This window comes from Oncorhynchus kisutch, unplaced genomic scaffold (assembly GCF_002021735.2).
Source record: "Oncorhynchus kisutch isolate 150728-3 unplaced genomic scaffold, Okis_V2 scaffold987, whole genome shotgun sequence".
Lineage (NCBI taxonomy): Eukaryota > Metazoa > Chordata > Actinopteri > Salmoniformes > Salmonidae > Oncorhynchus > Oncorhynchus kisutch.
The window spans coordinates 76231-99138 of NW_022262932.1; the positions used below are offsets into that span (position 1 = coordinate 76231).

The window sequence follows — 22908 nt, forward strand, 5'->3', positions numbered from 1 at the left end:
CTGTTATTATCTACCCAGAGTTTATGGAGGTGAGTTGCGATGGAGTTGCTATGGCATCTGTTATTGTCTACCTAGAGTTTATGGAGGTGAGTTGCTATGGCATCTGTTATTGTCTACCTAGAGTTTATGGAGGTGAGTTGCTATGGCATCTGTTATTGTCTACCCAGAGTTTATAGAGGTGAGTTGCGATGGGGTTGCTATGGCATCTGTTAATATCTTACCCAGAGTTTATGGAGGTGAGTTGCTATGGCATCTGTTAATATCTTACCCAGAGTTTATGGAGGTGAGTTGCGATGGGGTTGCTATGGCATCTGTTATTATCTACCTACAGTTTATGGAGGTGAGTTGCGATGGGGTTGCTATGGCATCTGTTATTGTCTACCCAGAGTTTATGGAGGTGAGTTGCTATGGCATCTGTTATTATCTACCTACAGTTTATGGAGGTGAGTTGCGATGGGGTTGCTATGGCATCTGTTATTGTCTACCCAGAGTTTATGGAGGTGAGTTGCGATGGAGTTGCTATGGCATCTGTTATTGTCTACCCAGAGTTTATGGAGGTGAGTTGCGATGGGGTTGCTATGGCATCTGTTATTATCTACCCAGAGTTTATGGAGGTGAGTTGCTATGGCATCTGTTATTATCTACCCAGAGTTTATGGAGGTGAGTTGCTATGGCATCTGTTAATATCTTACCCAGAGTTTATGGAGGTGAGTTGCGATGGGGTTGCTATGGCATCTGTTATTATCTACCTACAGTTTATGGAGGTGAGTTGCGATGGGGTTGCTATGGCATCTGTTATTGTCTACCCAGAGTTTATGGAGGTGAGTTGCGATGGAGTTGCTATGGCATCTGTTATTGTCTACCCAGAGTTTATGGAGGTGAGTTGCGATGGGGTTGCTATGGCATCTGTTATTATCTACCCAGAGTTTATGGAGGTGAGTTGCTATGGCATCTGTTATTATCTACCCAGAGTTTATGGAGGTGAGTTGCGATGGGGTTGCTATGGCATCTGTTATTATCTACCCAGAGTTTATGGAGGTGAGTTGCGATGGGGTTGCTATGGCATCTGTTATTATCTACCCAGAGTTTATGGAGGTAAGTTGCGATGGGGATGCTATGGCATTTGTTATTATCTACCCAGAGTTTATGGAGGTGAGTTGCGATGGGGTTGCTATGGCATCTGTTATTATCTACCCAGAGTTTATGGAGGTGAGTTGCGATGGGGTTGCTATAGCATCTGTTGTACACAACGCAACCTGAAGAGACAACACAGCATCTTGATTAACACTTGCATTTTTTTTCTGGTGTTGAATATTAAGTTCAGAAATTATCTCTGGGGGTTAAGAAATTATCAAATAAAAAAAGTGAATTGATCTCTCTCTTCTGTCTTTCTCTTTCTGTCTCTCTCCTCTCTCTCTCTCTGTCTCTCTCTCTCTCAATTCAATTTCAATTTAAGGGGCCTTATTTGCATGGGAAACATATGTTTACATTGCCAAAGCAATTGAAATAGATAATAAACAAAAGTGAAATAAACAATAAAAACCTTGTGGCAACAGGTCACACATCTTGCTGTTGTGATGGCACGCTGTGGTACATTAAGTAGGTAAAAAGTCTCTCTCTCCTTCCCTCCCTTGAAGCTGTAAACCATAAGCTGGTTTTGGACACATCAGATCATTCATGTTATTATTACTACCAGACAAAACAAAATCACTAAGTCAATAATTGTTTGTTTATCAGCAGCCTAATACATAGTTTAATATGCTTGACCTTTTCGCAGCATCAGCATGTTGAGGGGTGTTCCAGAGTTGTGGCCTCATGTAGGGAGCAGTGTGGAGCTCAGGCCCAACACTGCACTGTTTCCCTAATAACACACTGTAGATCCCCCTCCTCCCTCTGTAGCTGCCTGCCTGCAGGGCACAAACTCACAGTGCATGGCACATTTAGAATTCAGCTCACACCATGTTTCCTTGGCTTGCCAGGGCCGTTCCACCCCCTCCTCCGTTCAGTTATCTGAATCATAGGGGAAAGTAGAGCATAAATAAGTGCAAACTTAAACTCATTTTAGAGATATACTCACGTAGAGACATTATTTAATTGCAGAAGTTGATGCATAAGCACACAGACACGAGGCATTGGCTTGTCCTTATTGAAAGAAAGCTACACTGGTAATGTGCTGTTAAAGAGATTCTCAGAGGTAGGACTTCCCTGATATGCTGCAGCAGTAACACACTCACACACGCAAACACGGTCGTACACGCAAGGTCACACACACGCGCACACTCACACACACTGGGCTGAAGGAGAGGGAACCGTTCCCTGGGAAAGGAAAGTCATCGATTGATTGATGATTGGGTGTGTCCAACTAGGACCAGCCTACAGGAGAGGTGTGATGTCACCTCCATGTCGCTGCTGTTCAGGGGAGAACAGTGGAGCTGGTAGAAGGAGAACAGAACAGGGGGGTTAACAGCTCCCGGGGGAGTTTTAAAAGAGTCTTTCACCAGCTGGTGGCAACACACACCTCAGCAGTATGTCTGTCATCCTGCTCAATGGCTTTCAGATCACACTGGACCTGGAGCACAAAGAGGAAGACGTAATGTCACTTTTCAAAAGGAAATCTGAGAATGTCCTTAACCAACCCGTCCACTCCCTCCCTCTTTGAAGGCTTTGTCTGGATCTCAAATGGAACTCTATTCCCTATATAGGGCGCTATGTTAGAACAGGACCCATAGGGCTCTAGTCAAAAGTAGTGCTCTATGTAGGGAATAGGGTGACATTTGGGATGTACAGTATGTTGTAGGTTGCTATAGCTAGCTAGCTGCTGCAGTTGTATGAGATTCCTGCATAGTGTTTAGTATTAACCATGGATATTCCAGTGTTCATCAGAGAGCCAAACTGTCCTCTAACCTAATGGCAGGCAGCAGGCAGGCAGGCAGACAGGCCCTTTGTGTGCTTGGGATTAGTAAGGACTATTGATCTGTTACAGAGGAAAGGTCAGACTAAGCCTAAGTTAGGGACTGCGCTGCTTAGCAGAGGTGGGAACGTGATGTTACTGAAAGATGCAGAAGAAGTCGTTAGAATGAATAAGATTTCACTCTGCTGTATAATAAACTGTGAACACCACCACTGCACCATAGTAAGGCGATAGCAGTCTGTATACTAAGTAAGGTATTATATGGGTTTACCAATGAATAAAGCCGTGCAGGATGTTGAAATAGTTGAAGAGCAGTAGATGCCAGGCTGGTCTGGTGATGGTAGTATACTGTATCTAAAGCATGTTGCCATTGTCTCCCTGATAGTTCCTCAAGCCCTCTCATCTGGGTGATCCTCATAAAACAAGGGTACTCTGTTCCCTACATAGTGCACTACTATGGACCAGGGGCATTTGGGAGCCGCTGTCTGTGATGAATTGAGAGCTGGTTTCTCTGTGTTTCTGTGCTGCCTGCCTGGTCGTTGAGAAGGTGATGATGGACACCAGCTGGGTGCGCTTACATAGTTTTATCTCCGATCTCCAACACATCCCAGACTGACTGCCATTTCTGTCAAGGCTCTGAACACAAGCCAGCCCCCACACCTCCCTCTGTCTATCTATCTGGCACTGAGAGAGCCAACTGAACTATTCAAATTGATGTCAGCAATCTGCTACACACTCCTGTTGGTTGTATTTCCCTTGTCTGAGACGAGCTATTACATTTACAATGAGAAATTAAATTGCATTTACCACTGCTTGATAAAGTCCTAAAAAAGTGCAGAGCTCTCTCCTTGATGGGTTCTGGCTTAAATTAGATTGCAAATTGGGACTTTAACAGGGCTTCATACAAGTATGTCTTTCCCCTCATTATCAGGTTTGATACAGAGTTCAAACTTTCCAATTATCTGAACCTTTGGCCGTTGTTGCCTTTGTGTGGGCTCAGTCAGTCTGCCTAGCTGTGCCCGCTTTCGCAAGTGAAGCAAAACCAGTTCTATCTGCGGGAACGCTTTTACACCCTGATTAGCAGGAATTTGAAAAATGCTTTTATCCCAGCGGAAGCCAGCCTCACAGCTACAGGAAGCCGGCATGCTACCGCTAATAAAAACCTGATCCTTTCTAATGAGCAGGTTAACGGAGGTTACACGCTGACTACATCAAGGCTACGCTCATTGTGGTATTATTATTTGATTTGACTGGAGTCGTGCTGATATCGTGCTATTGGTCAACGCGGTACCGTTGCCTGGTAGTCTGTGCATACACAATGAGTGATTGGTCAGTGGGATGAACAGGCAGGGGTGTTGTTTTGAACGTGTCGCAAATGGCAGCCTATCGTGCAATACTTTGGACCAGAGGCCTATGAGCCCTGTTCAAACGTAGTGCACTCTAAAAGGCACAGGGTGCCATTTTGGTCACAGCCATTGTGTTAAAAGCCTGGGATCCCCAGGTGTCCTCTCCTCCCTCCTTTCCTCTCATCTGTCTGCCACCTGTGCTGCCTGCATGGAGACCTCTGCTCCTCTCTGCTGATTGGAGAGGACAGCAGAGTTGAGTGCGGTCAGAGGAATAGAGCAACACCTCATCCCTGACTGTGTGTGTTGGTGGGTCTGTTTGTGTGTTTTTGTGTGTGCGTTCGTGTGTGTGTAATCAGCTCTGACAGCTGGTGTGTGTAAATGAGGAATGGGAGTGTTACCTCGTACTATCAGTGGCCGGTCTGAAGAGCTGACTGGGCTTGAGCTGTGTTGGTTTGACATGGCTCAGTGGCAGGCAGCAGCTCTGTTCATTCAACCTCAGCTTCTCCCTCTGACAGGCAGCAGAGATGACCTGCAGGACTGTCTGTGTCACACTCTCTGACAGTCCGGGGAGCCATGTGGAGCAAAGTGGATGGGAACAGTGCACAGTAAAGGATAGAGGCTGCCTCACAATGTTTCCAGAGTGAGGTTGGAAGATGTTTTACTGGCACTAATGTCCACTATTACTGTACACTCCACTTTTCAGACTTTAAATGATTACATCACCTATATACAGTGCCTTCAGATAGTATTCATACCTCTTGACTTCTCCCACATTTTGTGTTACAGCCGGAATTAAAAATGTATCACAATACCCCATAATTACAAAGTGCAAAGCCAGAATTTGTTCTTAACGGACTTGCCTACTTAAATAAAGGTTCAAAATCTAAAATCTATATAAACATGTTTTTAGACATTTTAGCAAATGTATGGCAAATGAAATACAGATATCTAGTTTACATAAGTATTTACACCCCAGAGTCAATACTGTGTAGAAGCACCTTTGGTGGCGTTTACAGTTTAAGTCTTCGTTGCAGATTTTCTCAAGCTCTGTTAAGTTAGATGGGGAGTTGCGGTGACCAGCAATCTTCAAGTCTTTCCACAGATTTTCAATGGAATTCAAATCTGTGCTTTGGCTGGGCCACTGAAGGACTTTCACATTATAGTTCTGAAGCCATTCCAGTGTTGCTTTGGCTGTATGCTTGAGGTCCTGTTGGAACGTACATCTTCGCACCCAGTCTAAGATCTTTTGCGCTCTGAAGTGGGTTCTCATCAAGGATTTGCCTGTATTTTGTTCCCTCTGTCCTTACCAGTCTCTCAGTCCCTGCCGCTGAAAAGCATCCTCATAGCATGATGCTGCCACCATGCTACACGGTAGGGATGGTGTTAGACGGGTGATGAACTGTGCATGATTTTCTCCATACATATCGCTTTGCATTCAGGCAAAAGAGTTACATTTTTGTCTCCTCAGACCATAGAATATTTTGTCTTATGAGTCATGTGCCCTTTTGCAGACTCCAGGTGTGCTGTCATGTGCCTTTTTCTTAGGAGTGGCTTCTGTTTGGCCACTCTCCCATAATGCCCAGATTCTGGCAGGTTCTCCCGTCTCAAATCAAATCAAATCAAATCAAATTTATTTATATAGCCCTTCGTACATCAGCTGATATCTCAAAGTGCTGTACAGAAACCCAGCCTAAAACCCCAAACAGCAAGCAATGCAGGTGGAGAAACCCCGTCTCAGGCAAGGAACTCTGTTGTTCTGTCAGAGTGGTCATTGGGTTCTTGGTCACCTCCCTAAGGTCCTTCTTGCCCTGTTGTTTGGTTGGACGGCCAGCTCTAGGCAGGGTCTGCGTAGTTCCAGCTTTTTTTCCATCTCCCAATGATGGAGACCACTGTGTTCTTGGAAACTTAACACTCTAGAACTTGTTTCATACCCTTCCAGATATATGCCTCATCACAATTCTCTCTCTCGGAGAGGTACGGACAGTTCCTTGGTATAGTTTCTGCACTGTCAACTGTAGGACCTTGTATAGACAGGTGTGTTTCTTTCTAAATCATGGCCAAACAATTGAATTGGCCACAGGTGGACTCCAATCAAGTTGTAGTGGCATCTCAAGGATGATCAAAGGAAAGTGGATGCACCGGAGCTCAGGTTGGAGTGTCATAGCAAAGGGGTGTGAATAGTTATGGAAATGAGATATTTCTGTATTTCATTTACAATACCATTCATCTGTACATTTCAAAAAACATGTTTTCACTTTGTCATTATGGGGTATTGTGTAGATAGGTGAGAAAAATATATATATTTAAAGGAATAATCCGCCCCCAGAAATAAAATCCTGATACTCCTGTCAATTTGGTGAAAGCCTATGTTCTATCGCTGGGTAAAATAACAGATGTCCCCGTGATTTAACTTCTATCTGGTCCGTCTTTGAAAATCAGGAAATCGTGTAGGAATGCGTCTTAATGACAACATTCTCGTCATAGGGGTTACCACACTATCAGATTTCATAACACATTTAAAACAATGACCTCTTCTCCAGATCGCCAAATCAGCCAATAGAACACATACATACATCTATATCCTCATGACAAAGTAGAGATTTTGCTTAGATGTACCAATCTAAACAGTGTAGTAAATTATTCAACTTCAAGTACCATGTTGCAATGCCCCCTGTGTGTCTGTGGGAAGCAGAGATATTACAGAAAGGAGGAGATAGGAATCCCACAGGGCAATGAATGGCGAAATGCCCCACACAACTGACTGTCGACCCATCTGCATTCACGTTGTCATGCTGCGGCACCCGGAGGCTAAACTAGACGTCATTCAATCCCTTCTCAAAGTCCGAGTATGAGCTATACGATATTAAAGAGAACAAGTTAATTATCTCACATCTTGGAAAAGATTTGCAATGTTGTACTTCTTGAAATTCGTACTAATGTTCGGTTTTTGAGCAAGCGCCCAATTGACTCCCATTCACTTCTTGAAGGAGAGCTGTTCTTGTCCCAGAATCACCCAGAATGCACCGCAAGGCCCATTGGCAACATATACAATAGGTGTTAATTCGATTCTAATGGCTCTCCCTCTGGGCAGAGACGAAATGCAAGTTGAACTCGGTGAGAGTGCAGTTTGTTTAGCCGATTTTACAGCTAGCTAGCTACTTCACATGCTGATATTGATGTTGGTATTGTTGTGCGTAGCTATGTTTTACAGCTAGCTAGCTATTTCACATGCTGATATTGATGTTGGTATTGTTGTGCGTAGCTATGTTTTACAGCTAGCTAGCTACTTCACATGCTGATATTGATGTTGGTATTGTTGTGCGTAGCTATGTTTTCTAGCTAGCGAGCTAACTGGCCAGCCAGCTCAGAGAGAGACCATTGCATTGAGGGTTTTGTAGTAGACTTGAGCTACAACAGATTTCCAAAAACAATTTTCACATGTTTCTACCAACCTTGTTATAATGACCAAATTATTATCTTGTTCCAAAGAAAATATTCAAATATGAGTGTAATTTAACACTATTTAACACTTAATCATGTGAATTAGGGCTGGATTATCCCTTTAATCCATGTTGAATTCAGGCTGTAACACAACAACATGTGGAATAAGTCCAGGGGTAAGAATACTTCCTGAAGGCACTGTGTGAACCTGTGTGAACCTGTGTGAACCTGTGTGGACCTGTGTGGACCTAATCTTAAAGATACAATCCTTCATTGAAACAATAACAAAGCGGTCACCAGCCTGTTTCTCTAAAAAGCTTATTTATGGTCCTGGAGAAATATAACCAGACTTAAATTCATAGAGCTATGGATGCAAGGATAGACCATCCATGATATCACAATTATAGATTTCAGCATTTCTTGAGGCTATACGGTAATTATTAACATTTGCATTGTTTAAAACATTGGGAGAGAGAGAGAGAGAGAAACACAGGAACACACACAGAGAGAAACACAGGAACACAGAGAGAGAGAGAGAGAGAGAGAAACACACAGAAACACACAAAGAGAGAGAAACACGCAGAAACACACAGAGAGAGAGAGAGACACAGAAACACACAGAGAGAGAGACACACACAGAAACACACAGAGAGAGAGAAACAGAAACACACAGAGAGAGAGAAACACAGAAACACAGAGAGAGAGAGAAACACACAGAAACACACAGAGAGAGAGAGAAACACACAGAAACACACAGAGAGAGAGAAACACACAGAAACACAGAGAGAGAGGGAAACACACAGAAACACACAGAGAGAGAGAAACACACAGAAACACAGAGAGAGAGAGAAACACACAGAAACAGACAGACAGGGAGAGAGAGAGAAACACACAGAAACACAGAGAGAGAGAGACACACACAGAAACACACAGAGCGAGAGAGACACACAGAAACACAGAGAGAGAGAGAGAGACACACAGAAACACACAGAGAGAGAGAAACACACAGAAACACAGAGAGAGAGAGAAACACACAGAAACACACAGAGAGAGAGAAACACACAGAAACACACAGAGAGAGAGAAACACACAGAAACACACAGAGAGAGAGAGAAACACACAGAAACACAGAGAGAGAGAGAAACACACAGAAACACACAGAGAGAGAGAAACACACAGAAACACACAGAGAGAGAGAAACACACAGAAACACAGAGAGAGAGAGAGAGATTAGTAGTGGAAAAGTGCTATTTAATATAAAAATCAAAATCCCTCCCAGCCAGGCAGCTGCTGGAGGATCTGTGGTAGCAGACCGACTGTTAAATGTCATCCACACATTGTGCCATTATTAAGGAAGCGTGACAGGTTGAATCAGAGCTGTACTCAGGCACACTCTCAACTTCATCAGATTGTAAATAAGATCAGAAGGTTGTCTGCAGCCGTGGAGAATGTGGGCAGAGCGTATCTTATTATTTTGCCCTCCAGCCTAGCTGGGCAAATGCCACTTCATCCACGCAATCTGCATCTACATGAAAATGAGAGTTTTTTTCCCCCTAACGTTAAGGACAGTCTACATTCTGTATGGCACAGAGATGTATTGAAGTTGAGAAATGAGTTGTACTGTACATGCATTCTGCATTAGTTGTCATTAGCCCAAAACTTGTGTAGGATCGTGTTTAGAGAGCCATGGCTTTGACCCAGATAGTATCCACTGCTGTTGACATGGTTTCAGTTCAGTTATTCCTCCTCTATAATAAGTCTTCAACAGGCCTGTATCAGTATTACTGGCTGCCTTGACAGGAACGGATTTCGGTAGTTCAGTTTCTCTTAACGTGACAGTGATGCAGGGTGCTATGGATTTAGAATGATGTGGAACTGGGAAAGCTAACCATGTAGGCTGGGGGTGAGACACTACCACCCTACAGATGGACCTGATTTGTCTCCAGAAATATCCCTCTGTTTCTCAGATGTAATGGCTGAAAGCTATGTGAGTCATCACGGGGAAAGACTTGTCTTTGGCTGGGCCCTCGATGTAGCCTAAGTTGAGCTATAATTTAATGTCACTTCGCACACAGGATGCCTTCAGTTCAATGTAGATGCGTCCCAATTGGCACCCTATCTCCTATATAGTGCTATATAGGGTGTAATTTGGGATGCAAGCTCGGCAATCTGTGAGGCTTGGAGAAGAAGCCTGGCTATTTACACTCCTCTGTCACCCCGTCAGGGAGATAAAGCTTGGCCATTCATCAGTTCTGGTTACACCCTGTCTAGTCTACTCTATGGGGGTAAAGTGGAATTACGACCCAGGCCCTCTGCTCACCTTTAACTCTCCATATTTGTTCCTGATTTGTTTTATGAGCACAATTTAATGTTAATGACGTGTCATCACTCAGGTTCACACGGAGATCGATGGGAGAGGGTTGTTTCTGAACTACAATAATGGAGGAGGTCAGGGAAGAGTGGCGGGAGAGGGGAGGGAGAGAGGAAAGAGTGGAGGGAGAGAGAGAGGGAAGAGTGTAGGGAGGGAAGAGTGGAGGGAGAGAGGGAAGAGTGGAGGGAGAGAGGGAAGGGTGGAGGGAGAGAGGGAAGGGTGGAGGGAGAGAGGGAAGGGTGGAGGGGTGGAGGGAGAGAGGGAAGGGTGGAGGGGGAGAGGGAAGGGTGGAGGGAGAGAGGGAAGGGTGGAGGGAGAGAGGGAAGGGTGGAGGGAGAGAGGGAAGGGTGGAGGGAGAGAGGGAAAGGTGGAGGGAGAGAGGGAAGGGTGGAGAGGGAAGGGTGGAGGGAGAGAGGGAAGGGTGGAGGGGGAGAGGGAAGAGTGGAGGGAGAGAGGGAAGAGTGGAGGGAGAGAGGGAAGAGTGGAGGGAGAGAGGGAAGGGTGGAGGGGGAGAGGGAAGGGTGGAGGGAGGGAGGGAGGGAGAAAGGAGGGTGGATGGAGAGAGGAAAGGGTAGAAGGGAAGAGTGGAGGGAGAGAGAGGAAAGAGTGGAGGAAGAGTGGAGGGAGAGAGAGGAAAGAGTGGAGGAAGAGTGGAGAGAGAGAGGAAAGGTGGATGGAGAGAGGAAAGGGTGGAAGGGAAGAGTGGAGGGTGAGAGGGAAGAGTGGAGGGTGGGAGGGAAGAGTGGAGGGTGAGAGGGGAGGGTGAGTGGGAGGGTGGAAGGAGAGAGGGAAGAGTGGAAAAGTAGAGGGAAGAGTGGAAGGAGAGAGGAGAGAGAGAGGGAAGAGTGGACGAGAGAGGGAAGAGGAGGTGAGAGGGAAGGTGGTGCAGATAAGTGGAGATATGGTTGGGGGGACAGTTTGTATCTCATATAAGTATGTCTGTTATATAGTACACTGCATATATACATGTGTAGGATCTTAATTTTATCACTCTTTTGTTACAGAAATGTTCCTGCACCACAGGAAATGCAGATGAGCTTTGGGATTTACATACATTCACTGAAAGCCCACACTAACACACGGTTATATTAACAGTATTGCACTTTTCATGTAGCCTAATTACCTAACCACCAATCAAGCAACATTGTAGATTAAACGTTAAAATCCTGTTGCTGCAATATTATTTTGCTGTGACAATTCAGGTCAAATTAAAATCCTACATCTGTAGGCAAACTAATGTAGGCCCCTACAACAAACTTGATATTGTGTAGTTAGTATGAAAGCAGATTGGACATCAACTAGGACTGGTCAATTTTTGTGTTGTCATCTGTATTTCATGTTTCAGTTTTCTCCTTTCTCAGTATGTTCAGGTTGCCTGCTGACTTCTATGTGACTTTCAACCTCAAGAGGATGTCTCTCTGGTTAATCACAGGCTTGTGTTGTCCCTCTGCACTTTATTGGGAGATTTAGTCCTAGCGGCAGTGGTGTTTACTCTTATCTGGTGTTCTGCACAATGGCTTAGCTGCCTCACATAAGCTACACTACTTTAGAAACATTTGATGGAATTCTCTTTGGAGGACTGAGGACACCATATATGGAAAACTGGGAAATAAATGTTTCCCAGCCGTGCAATACATCATTGTTATGTAAAAACTCCCTCTAATAGGTTTTCTCTGGGTGACCTCTAGTCTTGTTTAAATGTGTCTAGCCTGCCTGCCACAATGTTTTCTTCCTTTGAGCACCTCTATACACAAGCTGTAATTGGTTGTGAATCAAAAGGCTTAATCAATAAGGGAGCTGTGGAGAGTCATTTTCAATAAAGATGTACATTACTCCTGGGTGCCGAGGTGTCAGAAGGCTCCTTTCTCCCCACAGAAGATTAGTCAGAGGTCCTTTTCTCACATGACTGATCTTAGAGCCGAGGCACGCTGCGGTGCCTTCACACAAACACACTGAAATACTCCCATACGTTCAGTAGGCCTCAGATTCAGAGGCAATGCATGGACCCTAATGAAGATGAAACGTCTCTCTGTGCTATGAAGGTACCTAAACCTGCCTCTGTGTTTCTCTCTCTCTCTCTCTCCCTCCTCCACAGCCTGGTCAGAGACAGCAGGATCCTACCTGTTGTCTTTCAAGTCATGGCGGTAAGTTAAGAGCCCCACTTAAAATGCTGCTTTTTTTTCTTAATACTAAAATCTTATGTTCCAGGAAACTGCTTTGGTGTGCGGTTTTATTTATCACTTGTGTTTCCTGCCCGACTTTTCATTTCCAGGCTCAAGAAAAAAAGCTATCTCCTAAAAATATAAGTGGTTTGTCAAATTCCCACCTCCACTCGACTCTGAGTCTGTGTCTCTCTCCGTCTTTCAGACGGCCCGAGGTGGAACCTAGTGGAGAGGAATGTTAAGATGAAAGACATATTACAAACCACCTTGCTCCCCCCCCCCCCCCCCCCCACCTCGCTTTTTTATTCTCTGTCATGAAAATATATGAGTCCCATTGGGTGGAGAAGACTTTGGGCTATTGGAACATAATTCAAAGGCTGTTATGTGGGGGAATTCTGCTGGGCCAGACATTTTAGGCTCGTAAAAACGCCTCCCATCCACCCCACCCCCATCCCACCGCCTGCCTACTTCTCTCTCTCTGTCATTTCAGGCCGAGCCCGTTTTGCACCAGCAGCGCTCGTTTGCCAGGGTTCTTTATTGATTTATTATGCAAATGAGTGTGCTGTGCGGTGGTGACCCATCACAGTACATTGTGTAATTGAGTGACGGAGGGAGCGGAACAGCCTTTTGAGGGGCTGTGCTTAATGGAGTGAGAATATGAAGTGGTCGTCGTCCCCCAGCTCCTACAACAGGTTACATATTCATCAGACCAGAACGCTTATTTCAGTAAACAGCCAATTCCCCCTTGACCTCAATCCACCAGTAACTGCTCTGCACTCTTTAATGAACTTATCGCTTGGGTGACTTCTCAGACACGTTGCCACTGCATGTAAGAACACTTTGAGAAACATCACACAGATGGAATCAGTTAGCTGTTAGGTTGATTGTCCTTACGTATTGTGTTGCTTTCCACGGGGCTCTTCTTCTATGTTTTGGAGGTGTAGTTGTGTTGCTTTCCACGGGTCTCTTCTATGTTTTGGAGGTGTAGTTGTGTTGCTTTCCACAGGTCTCTTCTTCTATGTTTTGGAGGTATAGTTGTGTTGCTTTCCACGGGTCTCTTCTTCTATGTTTTGGAGGTGTAGTTGTGTTGCTTTCCACGGGTCTCTTCTATGTTTTGGAGGTGTAGTTGTGTTGCTTTCCACGGGTCTCTTCTATGTTTTGGAGGTGTAGTTGTGTTGCTTTTCACAGGTCTCTTCTTCTATGTTTTGGAGGTATAGTTGTGTTGCTTTCCACGGGTCTCTTCTATGTTTTGGAGGTATTGCTGTGTTGCTTTCCACAGGTCTCTTCTATGTTTTGGAGGTGTAGTTGTGTTGCTTTCCACTGATCTCTTCTTCTATGTTTTGGAGGTATAGTTGTGTTGCTTTATGTTTTGGAGGTGTAGTTGTGTTGCTTTCCACAGGTCTCTTCTTCTATGTTTTGGAGGTGTAGTTGTGTTGCTTTCCACGAGTCTCTTCTATGTTTTGGAGGTATAGTTGTGTTGCTTTCCACGGGTCTCTTCTTCTATGTTTTGGAGGTGTAGTTGTGTTGCTTTCCACAGGTCTCTTCTTCTATGTTTTGGAGGTATAGTTGTGTTGCTTTCCACGGGTCTCTTCTTCTATGTTTTGGAGGTATAGTTGTGTTGCTTTCCACGGGTCTCTTCTTCTATGTTTTGGAGGTGTAGTTGTGTTGCTTTCCACGGGTCTCTTCTATGTTTTGGAGGTGTAGTTGTGTTGCTTTTCACAGGTCTCTTCTTCTATGTTTTGGAGGTATAGTTGTGTTGCTTTCCACGGGTCTCGACTAAGTTTTGGAGTTATTGCTGTGTTGCTTTCCACAGGTCTCTTCTATGTTTTGGAGGTATAGTTGTGTTGCTTTCCACAGGTCTCTTCTTCTATGTTTTGGAGGTATAGTTGTGTTGCTTTATGTTTTGGAGGTGTAGTTGTGTTGCTTTCCACAGGTCTCTTCTTCTATGTTTTGGAGGTGTAGTTGTGTTGCTTTCCACAGGTCTCTTCTTCTATGTTTTGGAGGTATAGTTGTGTTGCTTTCCACGGGTCTCTTCTTCTATGTTTTGGAGGTGTAGTTGTGTTGCTTTCCACGGGTCTCTTCTTCTATGTTTTGGAGGTGTAGTTGTGTTGCTTTCCACGGGTCTCTTCTTCTATGTTTTGGAGGTATAGCTGTGTTGCTTTCCACGGGTCTCTTCTTCTATGTTTTGGAGGTATTGCTGTGTTGCTTTCCACGGGTCTCTTCTTCTATGTTTTGGAGGTATAGTTGTATTGCTTTCCACAGGTCTCTTCTTCTATGTTTTGGAGGTATTGCTGTGTTGCTTTCCACAGGTCTCTTCTTCTATGTTTTGGAGGTATTGCTGTGTTGCTTTCCACAGGTCTCTTCTTCTATGTTTTGGAGGTATAGTTGTGTTGCTTTCCACAGGTCTCTTCTTCTATGTTTTGAGGTATTGCTGTGTTGCTTTCCACAGGTCTCTTCTTCTATGTTTTGGAGGTATTGCTGTGTTGCTTTCCACAGGTCTCTTCTTCTATGTTTTGGAGGTATTGCTGTGTTGCTTTCCATGGGTCTCTTCTTCTATGTTTTGGAGGTATTGCTGTGTTGCTTTCAATGGGTCTCTTCTTCTATGTTTTGGAGGTATTGCTGTGTTGCTTTCAATGGGTCTCTTCTTCTATGTTTTGGAGGTATTGCTGTGTTGCTTTCCATGGGTCTCTTCTATGTTTTGGAGGTATTGCTGTGTTGCTTTCCATGGGTCTCTTCTTCTATGTTTTGGAGGTATAGTTGTGTTGCTTTCCACGGGTCTCTTCTTCCATGTTTTGGAGGTATAGTTGTGTTGCTTTCCACGGGTCTCTTCTTCTATGTTTTGGAGGTGTAGTTGTGTTGCTTTCCACGGGTCTCTTCTTCTATGTTTTGGAGGTGTAGTTGTGTTGCTTTCCACGGGTCTCTTCTTCTATGTTTTGGAGGTGTAGTTGTGTTGCTTTCCACGGGTCTCTTCTTCTATGTTTTGGAGGTGTAGTTGTGTTGCTTTCCACGGGTCTCTTCTTCTATGTTTTGGAGGTGTAGTTGTGTTGCTTTCCACGGGTCTCTTCTTCTATGTTTTGGAGGTATAGCTGTGTTGCTTTCCACGGGTCTCTTCTTCTATGTTTTGGATGTTTAGTTGTGTTGCTTTCCACAGGTCTCTTCTTCTATGTTTTGGAGGTATTGCTGTGTTGCTTTCCACAGGTCTCTTCTTCTATGTTTTGGAGGTATAGTTGTATTGCTTTCCACGGGTCTCTTCTTCTATGTTTTGGAGGTATAGTTGTATTGCTTTCCACAGGTCTCTTCTTCTATGTTTTGGAGGTATAGTTGTATTGCTTTCCACAGGTCTCTTCTTCTATGTTTTGGAGGTATTGCTGTGTTGCTTTCCACAGGTCTCTTCTTCTATGTTTTGGAGGTATTGCTGTGTTGCTTTCCACGGGTCTCTTCTTCTATGTTTTGGAGGTATTGCTGTGTTGCTTTCCACAGGTCTCTTCTTCTATGTTTTGGAGGTATAGTTGTGTTGCTTTCCACAGGTCTCTTCTTCTATGTTTTGGAGGTATTGCTGTGTTGCTTTCCATGGGTCTCTTCTTCTATGTTTTGGAGGTATTGCTGTGTTGCTTTCCACGGGTCTCTTCTTCTATGTTTTGGAGGTATTGCTGTGTTGCTTTCCACAGGTCTCTTCTTCTATGTTTTGGAGGTATAGTTGTGTTGCTTTCCACAGGTCTCTTCTTCTATGTTTTGGAGGTATTGCTGTGTTGCTTTCCATGGGTCTCTTCTTCTATGTTTTGGAGGTATAGTTGTGTTGCTTTCCACAGGTCTCTTCTTCTATGTTTTGGAGGTATTGCTGTGTTGCTTTCCATGGGTCTCTTCTTCTATGTTTTGGAGGTATTGCTGTGTTGCTTTCCACGGGTCTCTTCTTCTATGTTTTGGAGGTATTGCTGTGTTGCTTTCCACAGGTCTCTTCTTCTATGTTTTGGAGGTATAGTTGTGTTGCTTTCCACAGGTCTCTTCTTCTATGTTTTGGAGGTATTGCTGTGTTGCTTTCCATGGGTCTCTTCTTCTATGTTTTGGAGGTATTGCTGTGTTGCTTTCAATGGGTCTCTTCTTCTATGTTTTGGAGGTATTGCTGTGTTGCTTTCCACGGGTCTCTTCTATGTTTTGGAGGTATTGCTGTGTTGCTTTCCATGGGTCTCTTCTTCTATGTTTTGGAGGTATTGCTGTGTTGCTTTCCACAGGTCTCTTCTTCTATGTTTTGGAGGTATAGTTGTGTTGCTTTCCACGGGTCTCTTCTTCTAAGTTTTGGAGGTATAGGCCAGGCCTAACCATGATAGTACCAACTAGGACGTATGTAGACTTTATCACATGCATGTCATCATTACATTTAGAGGACCTAATGTTCTGAATTAGTGATTCAATGAATAAGTTCTGGAATGCGTTAGAAAAGCCTCCCTCCACACAGTTAAACACCATACAATGCAGTGTTACATACGCAGCCATACAGGAAGGAGAGCCATTTAGTGTGCATTACCAGCCGATCAGTGTCATGCAGGTCAACCACTTAAACACTGCTCTATCCAATATAGTCTGGACTCTATCACACACTAATCCTGCTCTCCTCTCCACCGTTGGAGGGTTCACCATTCATATAGTGCCTAGTTGTTACACCTACAGGACATACACTATGGCCAGTCCATTACAGGCTTTACAGATACATAGTGACAGGATTAAATCAGCTCTTTTCACTCTCACTTCACTGTAGTCACCATGTGTGTGTAGTGAGTGTACCAAATGGAAGCCTATTCCCTATATGGTGCACTACTTTTGACCTATGGGCCCTGGTCAAAAGTAGTGCACTACATAGGGAATAGGGTTCACTTTTGGGACGTATACCATACCTTTTAACTTTACTCTGAACCGCAATGGCTTGCCTTCTCCAATCCAATGGAAGCTGATATGCGGGTTTGGTCGGGATCGTATCAAATTGCTTTTTCGCGACACAGTTAGTGCAGACTGCAGTAGTAATAGCTGTCCACTTATTTACTTTTAAGGCCAGCTCAGCAGTTTCACGGACTGGCATTGATTCGGGCCAGAGACGGCATGAAAGTGGTCCGCGGACGGAGCAGTAATGCACCTCACTAATGAGTGTGGCGAGGAAGACGGTGGTGATTGACAGTGGCATTGATTGAGTTTGGTCCAACATCGGCAGACTGATCCTTAAGCAAGTGTTTAGGGAGCTTGACTCTGGTTACAACAAGAGCCCCAAGTAACAATGCTAGGCTCTAGCACTCCTTTCCTGCTGTCCTGAATCTAATGTCTGGAGACTGAAGCTCACGTCTAGTTTGTTGTGGCTGCTGCAATGCATTATGGTATTTTACTGATGATCATGATTGATTGGGTTAAGGAGAATGCTTGAGACTTGAGACCCCTCAAATGTCCCTATTTGAACAGCTTTGTTTTAAAGGTTAATGTTGGCATAGAAGTTAATGAACAAAGATGGTCGGTGGAGTGGACCCCCTCCCTGTTGCAGGATGGCTTTATCTCTGCCTTCCCCTGATTGTAGTGCCTCTGCCCCATATTCAATTTGATGTCATCTGACAGTGTACATCTAATTGGAAGAAAATCCATTTTGCCTGTGTGTGTGGGGGGAAGGTAGATAGGAATGTACAGTCGGTGGACTCTGAGTTTGTGAGCTCTAAGAGAGAAACGAGAATCTAATAGAATCAGAGGTTTATACAGCTAGCTCTGATTGCAACATTGCTGGTATTAGGAGAATAGTTGCGCTCCCCTCTGCCATTCTCATTAACAACAGCAGAGAAGAAAAGTCTGCATTGCGACAAATATTGATCTGGAGACCAAATTACAGCTTGAAAGAAAGTCAAATAGCAGACATAAACACTGTCTTTAGTTGTATCGCAAAGCTACTTTTCAGAGCTTGTTTTACACTGTAGGACACACTGAAGAAGAAGAATCCTTTTTAATCCATTTTCCTTGCAGTCAACAGAAATTCATCGACTGCTTATCCCCTCGCAAAGACACACACACACGCATACACACACACACACACACACACACACACACACACACACACACACACACACACACACACACACACACACACACACACATTGAAGTTAGTTCAGAAGAGGCAGCCACGCAGCTACATAGAAGTTTGAGGTTCTGGGATTGGGCCTGTGATAGTGAGGCTCCAGTCTAGTTCCATGTAAACCAACACAGAGAGACATACGTTGAGTTGAGAACTGAGGTGATTGTTGGTTCAGACTGCAAGGCCAGAGGCAGCCAATGGTATGTTTGGGATTGTGATGATGAGATCTGAAGTTAGCATTATAGATGATGAGAGATCAAGTCAAGCTGCAGGCAGACAGCACAATTCCATTACACATCTGATAAGATACAGAAATGAGGACATGCTTTTTCGGGAGGTGATAAAAAGTTGTTTTTCTTTCCGTCCTTATTTTTTCAGTATGTTTCTATCTCCTGCTTTTGGATTCAACTCTGTCATCTGTCAGAAAGGACGCAGCCACACAGCCATATACGTTTCTCCTCCATGTGTCTCCCTATTCATCCTTAACAAATCAAACCAGTCTTTGTGTTAAACAAAGTGTTTATAGGAAGTCAATCAGTTGAGCCCATCAGGGTCTAGGCCCACACATGTATCTCTTCATTAAGGGCTGTTGATATCTGTATGACCCCTGCTCTTCTCAAGTGGCCTAGCAGAGAAAACAGGTGGAAAAGTGATGGTTCTGGGCCTTGAGATTCCATGGCTAATTTATCCAGGAGACTGAGGAGAATCCCTGAGCTACTGGCCCAACTCTGTGCTTCTCTCTATCTGCTTCTCTTTGCCTTCCTGTCAGCCTGTAAACTGTGGAAACCCCTTGAACAAATATCGTCTGGGCCCTAATTATGGCTGCATTGATTTTCTGTGTGTGTGTGTGTGTGTGTGTGTGTGTGTGTGTGTGTGTGTGTGTGTGTGTGTGTGTTTTTTTCACTCTGGCCTAGATCCCAGACATCCTAGCTCAGGCCTTCATTGCCTACCTACTTATTATGTTCCTAATCCAACCCTGCTCACCAGATAATTACACAACCTTCACCAAGGCTCACCAGATAATTACACAACCGTCACTAGATAATTACACAACCTTCACTAGATAATTACACAACCTTCACCAGATAATTACACAACTTTCACCAAGGCTCACCAGATAATTACACAACCTTCACCAAGGCTCACCAGATAATTACACAACCGTCACTAGATAATTACACAACCTTCACTTAGATAATTACACAACCTTCACCAGATAATTACACAACCTTCACCAAGGCTCACCAGATAATTACACAACCTTCACCAGATAATTACACAGCCTTCACTAGATAATTACACAACCTTCACCAGATAATTACACAACCTTCACTAGATAATTACACAACCTTCACCAAATAATTACACAACCTTCACTAGATAATTACACAATCTTCACTAGATAATTACACAACCTTCACCAGATAATTACACAACCTTCACTAGATAATTACACAACCTTCACCAGATAATTACACAACCTTCACCAAGGCTCATCCCCTGCACCCTGCTCACCAGATAATTACACAACCTTCACCAAGGCTCATCCTCCCCCACATCCCAAAGTAACCTCCACCTCCTCCATCTCCATCCTCCCTCTCCCCCATCTCACTCCTCCCTCTCCCATCTCTCTCCTCCCTCTCCCCAAGCTCCCCCATCTCCCTCCTCCCTCTCACCAAGCTCCCCCATCTCCCTCTCACCAAGCTCCCCCATCTCCCTCCTCCCTCTCCCCAAGCTCCCCCATCTCCCTCCTCCCTCTCACCAAGCTCCCCATCTACCTACTCCCTCTACCCAAGCTCCCCCATCTCCCTCCTCCCTCTCACCAAGCTCCCCATTTCACTCCTCCCTCTCAACAAGCTCCCCCATCTCCCTCATCCCTCTCCCCAAGCTCCCCCATCTCCCTCCTCCCTCTCACCAAACTCCCCCCATTTCACTCCTCCCTCTCACCAAGCTACCCCATCTCCCTCATCCCTCTCCCCAAGCTCCCCCATCTCCCTCATCCCTCTCACCAAGCTCCCCCATCCCCCATCTCCCTCTCTCCAAGCTCCCCCATCTCTCCCCAAGCTCCCCCATCTCCCTCCTCCCTCTCCCCAAGCTCCCCCATCTCCCTCCTCCCTCTCCACAAGCTCCCCCATCTCCCCCTCCCTCTCCCCAAACTCCCCCATCTCCCTCCTCCCTCTCCCCCAGCTGCCCCATCTCCCTCCTCCCTCTCCCCAAGCTCCCCATCTCCCTCTCCCCAAGCTCCCCCATCCCCCTCCTCCCTCTCCCCAAGCTCCCCCATCTCCCTCTCCCCAAGCTCCCCATCTCCCTCTCCCCAAGCTCCCCCATCCCCCTCCTCCCTCTCCCCAAGCTGCCCCATCTCCCCCTCCCTCTCCCCAAGCTCCCCCATCTCCATCTCCCCAAGCTCCCCCATCTCCCCCTCCCTCTCCCCAAGCTCCCCCATCTCCCTCCTCCCTCTCCCCAAGCTGCCCCATCTCCCTCCTTCCTCTCCCCAAGCTCCCCCATCCCCCTCCACCCTTTCCCCAAGCTCCCCCATCTCCCTCCTCCCTCTCCCCAAGCTCCCCCATCTCCCCCCTCCCTCTCCCCAAACTCCCCCATCTCCCTCCTCCCTCTCACCAAGCTGCCCCATCTCCCTCCTCCCTCTCCCCAAGCTCCCCCATCTCCTTCCTCCCTCTCACCAAGCTGCCCCATCTCTCTCCTCCCTCTCCCCAAGCTCCCCCATCTCCCTCCTCCCTCTCACCAAGCTCCCCCATCTCTCTCCTCCCTCTCACCAAGCTCCCCCATCTCCCTCCTCCCTCTCACCAAGCTCCCCCATCTCTCTCCTCCCTCTCACCAAGCTCCCCCATCTCTCCCCTCCCTCTCCCCAAGCCACCCCATCTCCCTCCTCCCTCTCCCCAAGCTCCCCCATCTCCTTCCTCCCTCTCACCAAGCTGCCCCATCTCCCTCCTCCCTCTCCCCAAGCTCCCCCATCTCTCTCCTCCCTCTCACCAAGCTCCCCCATCTCTCCCCTCCCTCTCCCCAAGCCACCCCATCTCCCTCCTCCCTCTTCCCAAGCTCCCCCATCTCCTTCCTCCCTCTCACCAAGCTGCCCCATCTCCCTCCTCCCTCTCCCCAAGCTCCCCCATCTCCCTCCTCCCTCTCCCCAAGCTGCCCCATCTCCCTCTCCCCAAGCTCCCCATCTCCCTCCTCCCTCTCCCCAAGCTCCCCCATCTCCCCCTCCCTCTCCCCAAACTCCCCCATCTCCCTCCTCCCTCTCCCCAAGCTGCCCCATCTCCCTCCTCCCTCTCCCCAAGCTCCCGCATCTCCCTCCTCCCTCTCACCAAGCTCCCCCATCTCCCTCCTCCGTCTCACCAAGCTCCCCCATCTCCCCCCTCCCTCTCCCCAAGCTCCCCCATCTCCCTCCTCCCTCTCCCCAAGCTCCCCCATCTCCCTCCTCCCTCTCCCCAAGCTCCCCCATCTCCCTCCTCCCTCTCCCCAAGCTCCCCCATCTTTCCCCTCCCTCTCCCCAAGCTGCCCCATCTCCCTCCTCCCTCTCCCCAAGCTGCCCCATCTCCCTTCTCCCTCTCCCCAAGCTGCCCCATCTCCCTCCTCCCTCTCCCCAAGCTCCCGCATCTCCCTCCTCCCTCTCACCAAGCTCCCCCATCTCTCTCCTCCGTCTCACCAAGCTCCTCCATCTCCCTCCTCCCTCTCCCCAAGCTCCCCCATCTCCCTCCTCCCTCTCCCCAAGCTCCCCCATCTCCCTCCTCCCTCTCCCCAAGCTCCCCCATCTCCCTCCTCCCAAGCTCCCCTGCTCCTCTGCTGTCCTTCATCTAGCCCTCAGTCAGGTCCTGAAGATGCTTCTCCTCTCAAAAGTTAAGATGCTAATGACTATTCTTCATTAAAGCTCAGCTATTTCTTCAGTCATCATCAGATCTAGGCCCTTAAGATGGCACATACAGGTGTATCTAGACCCTGTGAAAGGTATAATGTAAGCAACAGATGATAATGTAGTCAATACAAATGCAGAATGTTAGCTACTGTATGCTTCAGTTTTCAGAATAAGACGTACTGTTGGTGCAGGGGACAGTAGTTGTGAAAACAAGAGTACTGCAGAAGCATTGCTAAGGCAGATTTGCTCAAATCCATCCCTAAGGCTCTCAATATTTAAGGATTGCCCTGAAAGACTGTGTGCTTCCATGGGTTTTTGCCATTCCTTTCCCTTGCCCCCTATTCATTTCTCCTGTGTCTTTATTCCATGTTGTGTTCTCTCCAGGAGCACCAGGACAATATCCTGGGTGGAACCATGCAGAAGGCCATGGCTCTCCTCAGCAACCTGACTGGACAGAAAGACGTGGATCTACAACCCTTCTACCAACAAGGTACGGTGCACTGCCTCACACAAATGAATGCATTGTACTGTATCTAGGCCTAACAGTTTCCACCCCATTTACAAAGAACACCGTGCACAAGTCCCATGTGGTTCCGTGTGACTTAGTTGGTAGAACATGGCGCTCGCAACGCCAGGGTTGTGAGTTCAATTCCCATGGGGGACCAGTATGAAAATGTTTGCACTCTGGATAAGAGTATCTACTAAATGACTC

General features: G+C 46.2%; 1 protein-coding gene across 1 annotated transcript in view; it reads left to right on the forward strand.

Annotated features, from left to right (window-relative positions):
- LOC109884947 (serine/threonine-protein kinase ULK4-like) overlaps positions 1-22691 on the forward strand; it is a gene marked incomplete at both ends in the record, with an annotated part of 98716 nt that extends 76025 nt beyond the window's left edge. The window contains 2 exon segments of the mRNA XM_031817319.1: positions 12165-12213; positions 22581-22691. Of these exon segments, the coding sequence (XP_031673179.1) occupies positions 12165-12213; positions 22581-22691 (160 nt within the window).
- Between the last annotated feature and the right edge of the window lie 217 nt (positions 22692-22908).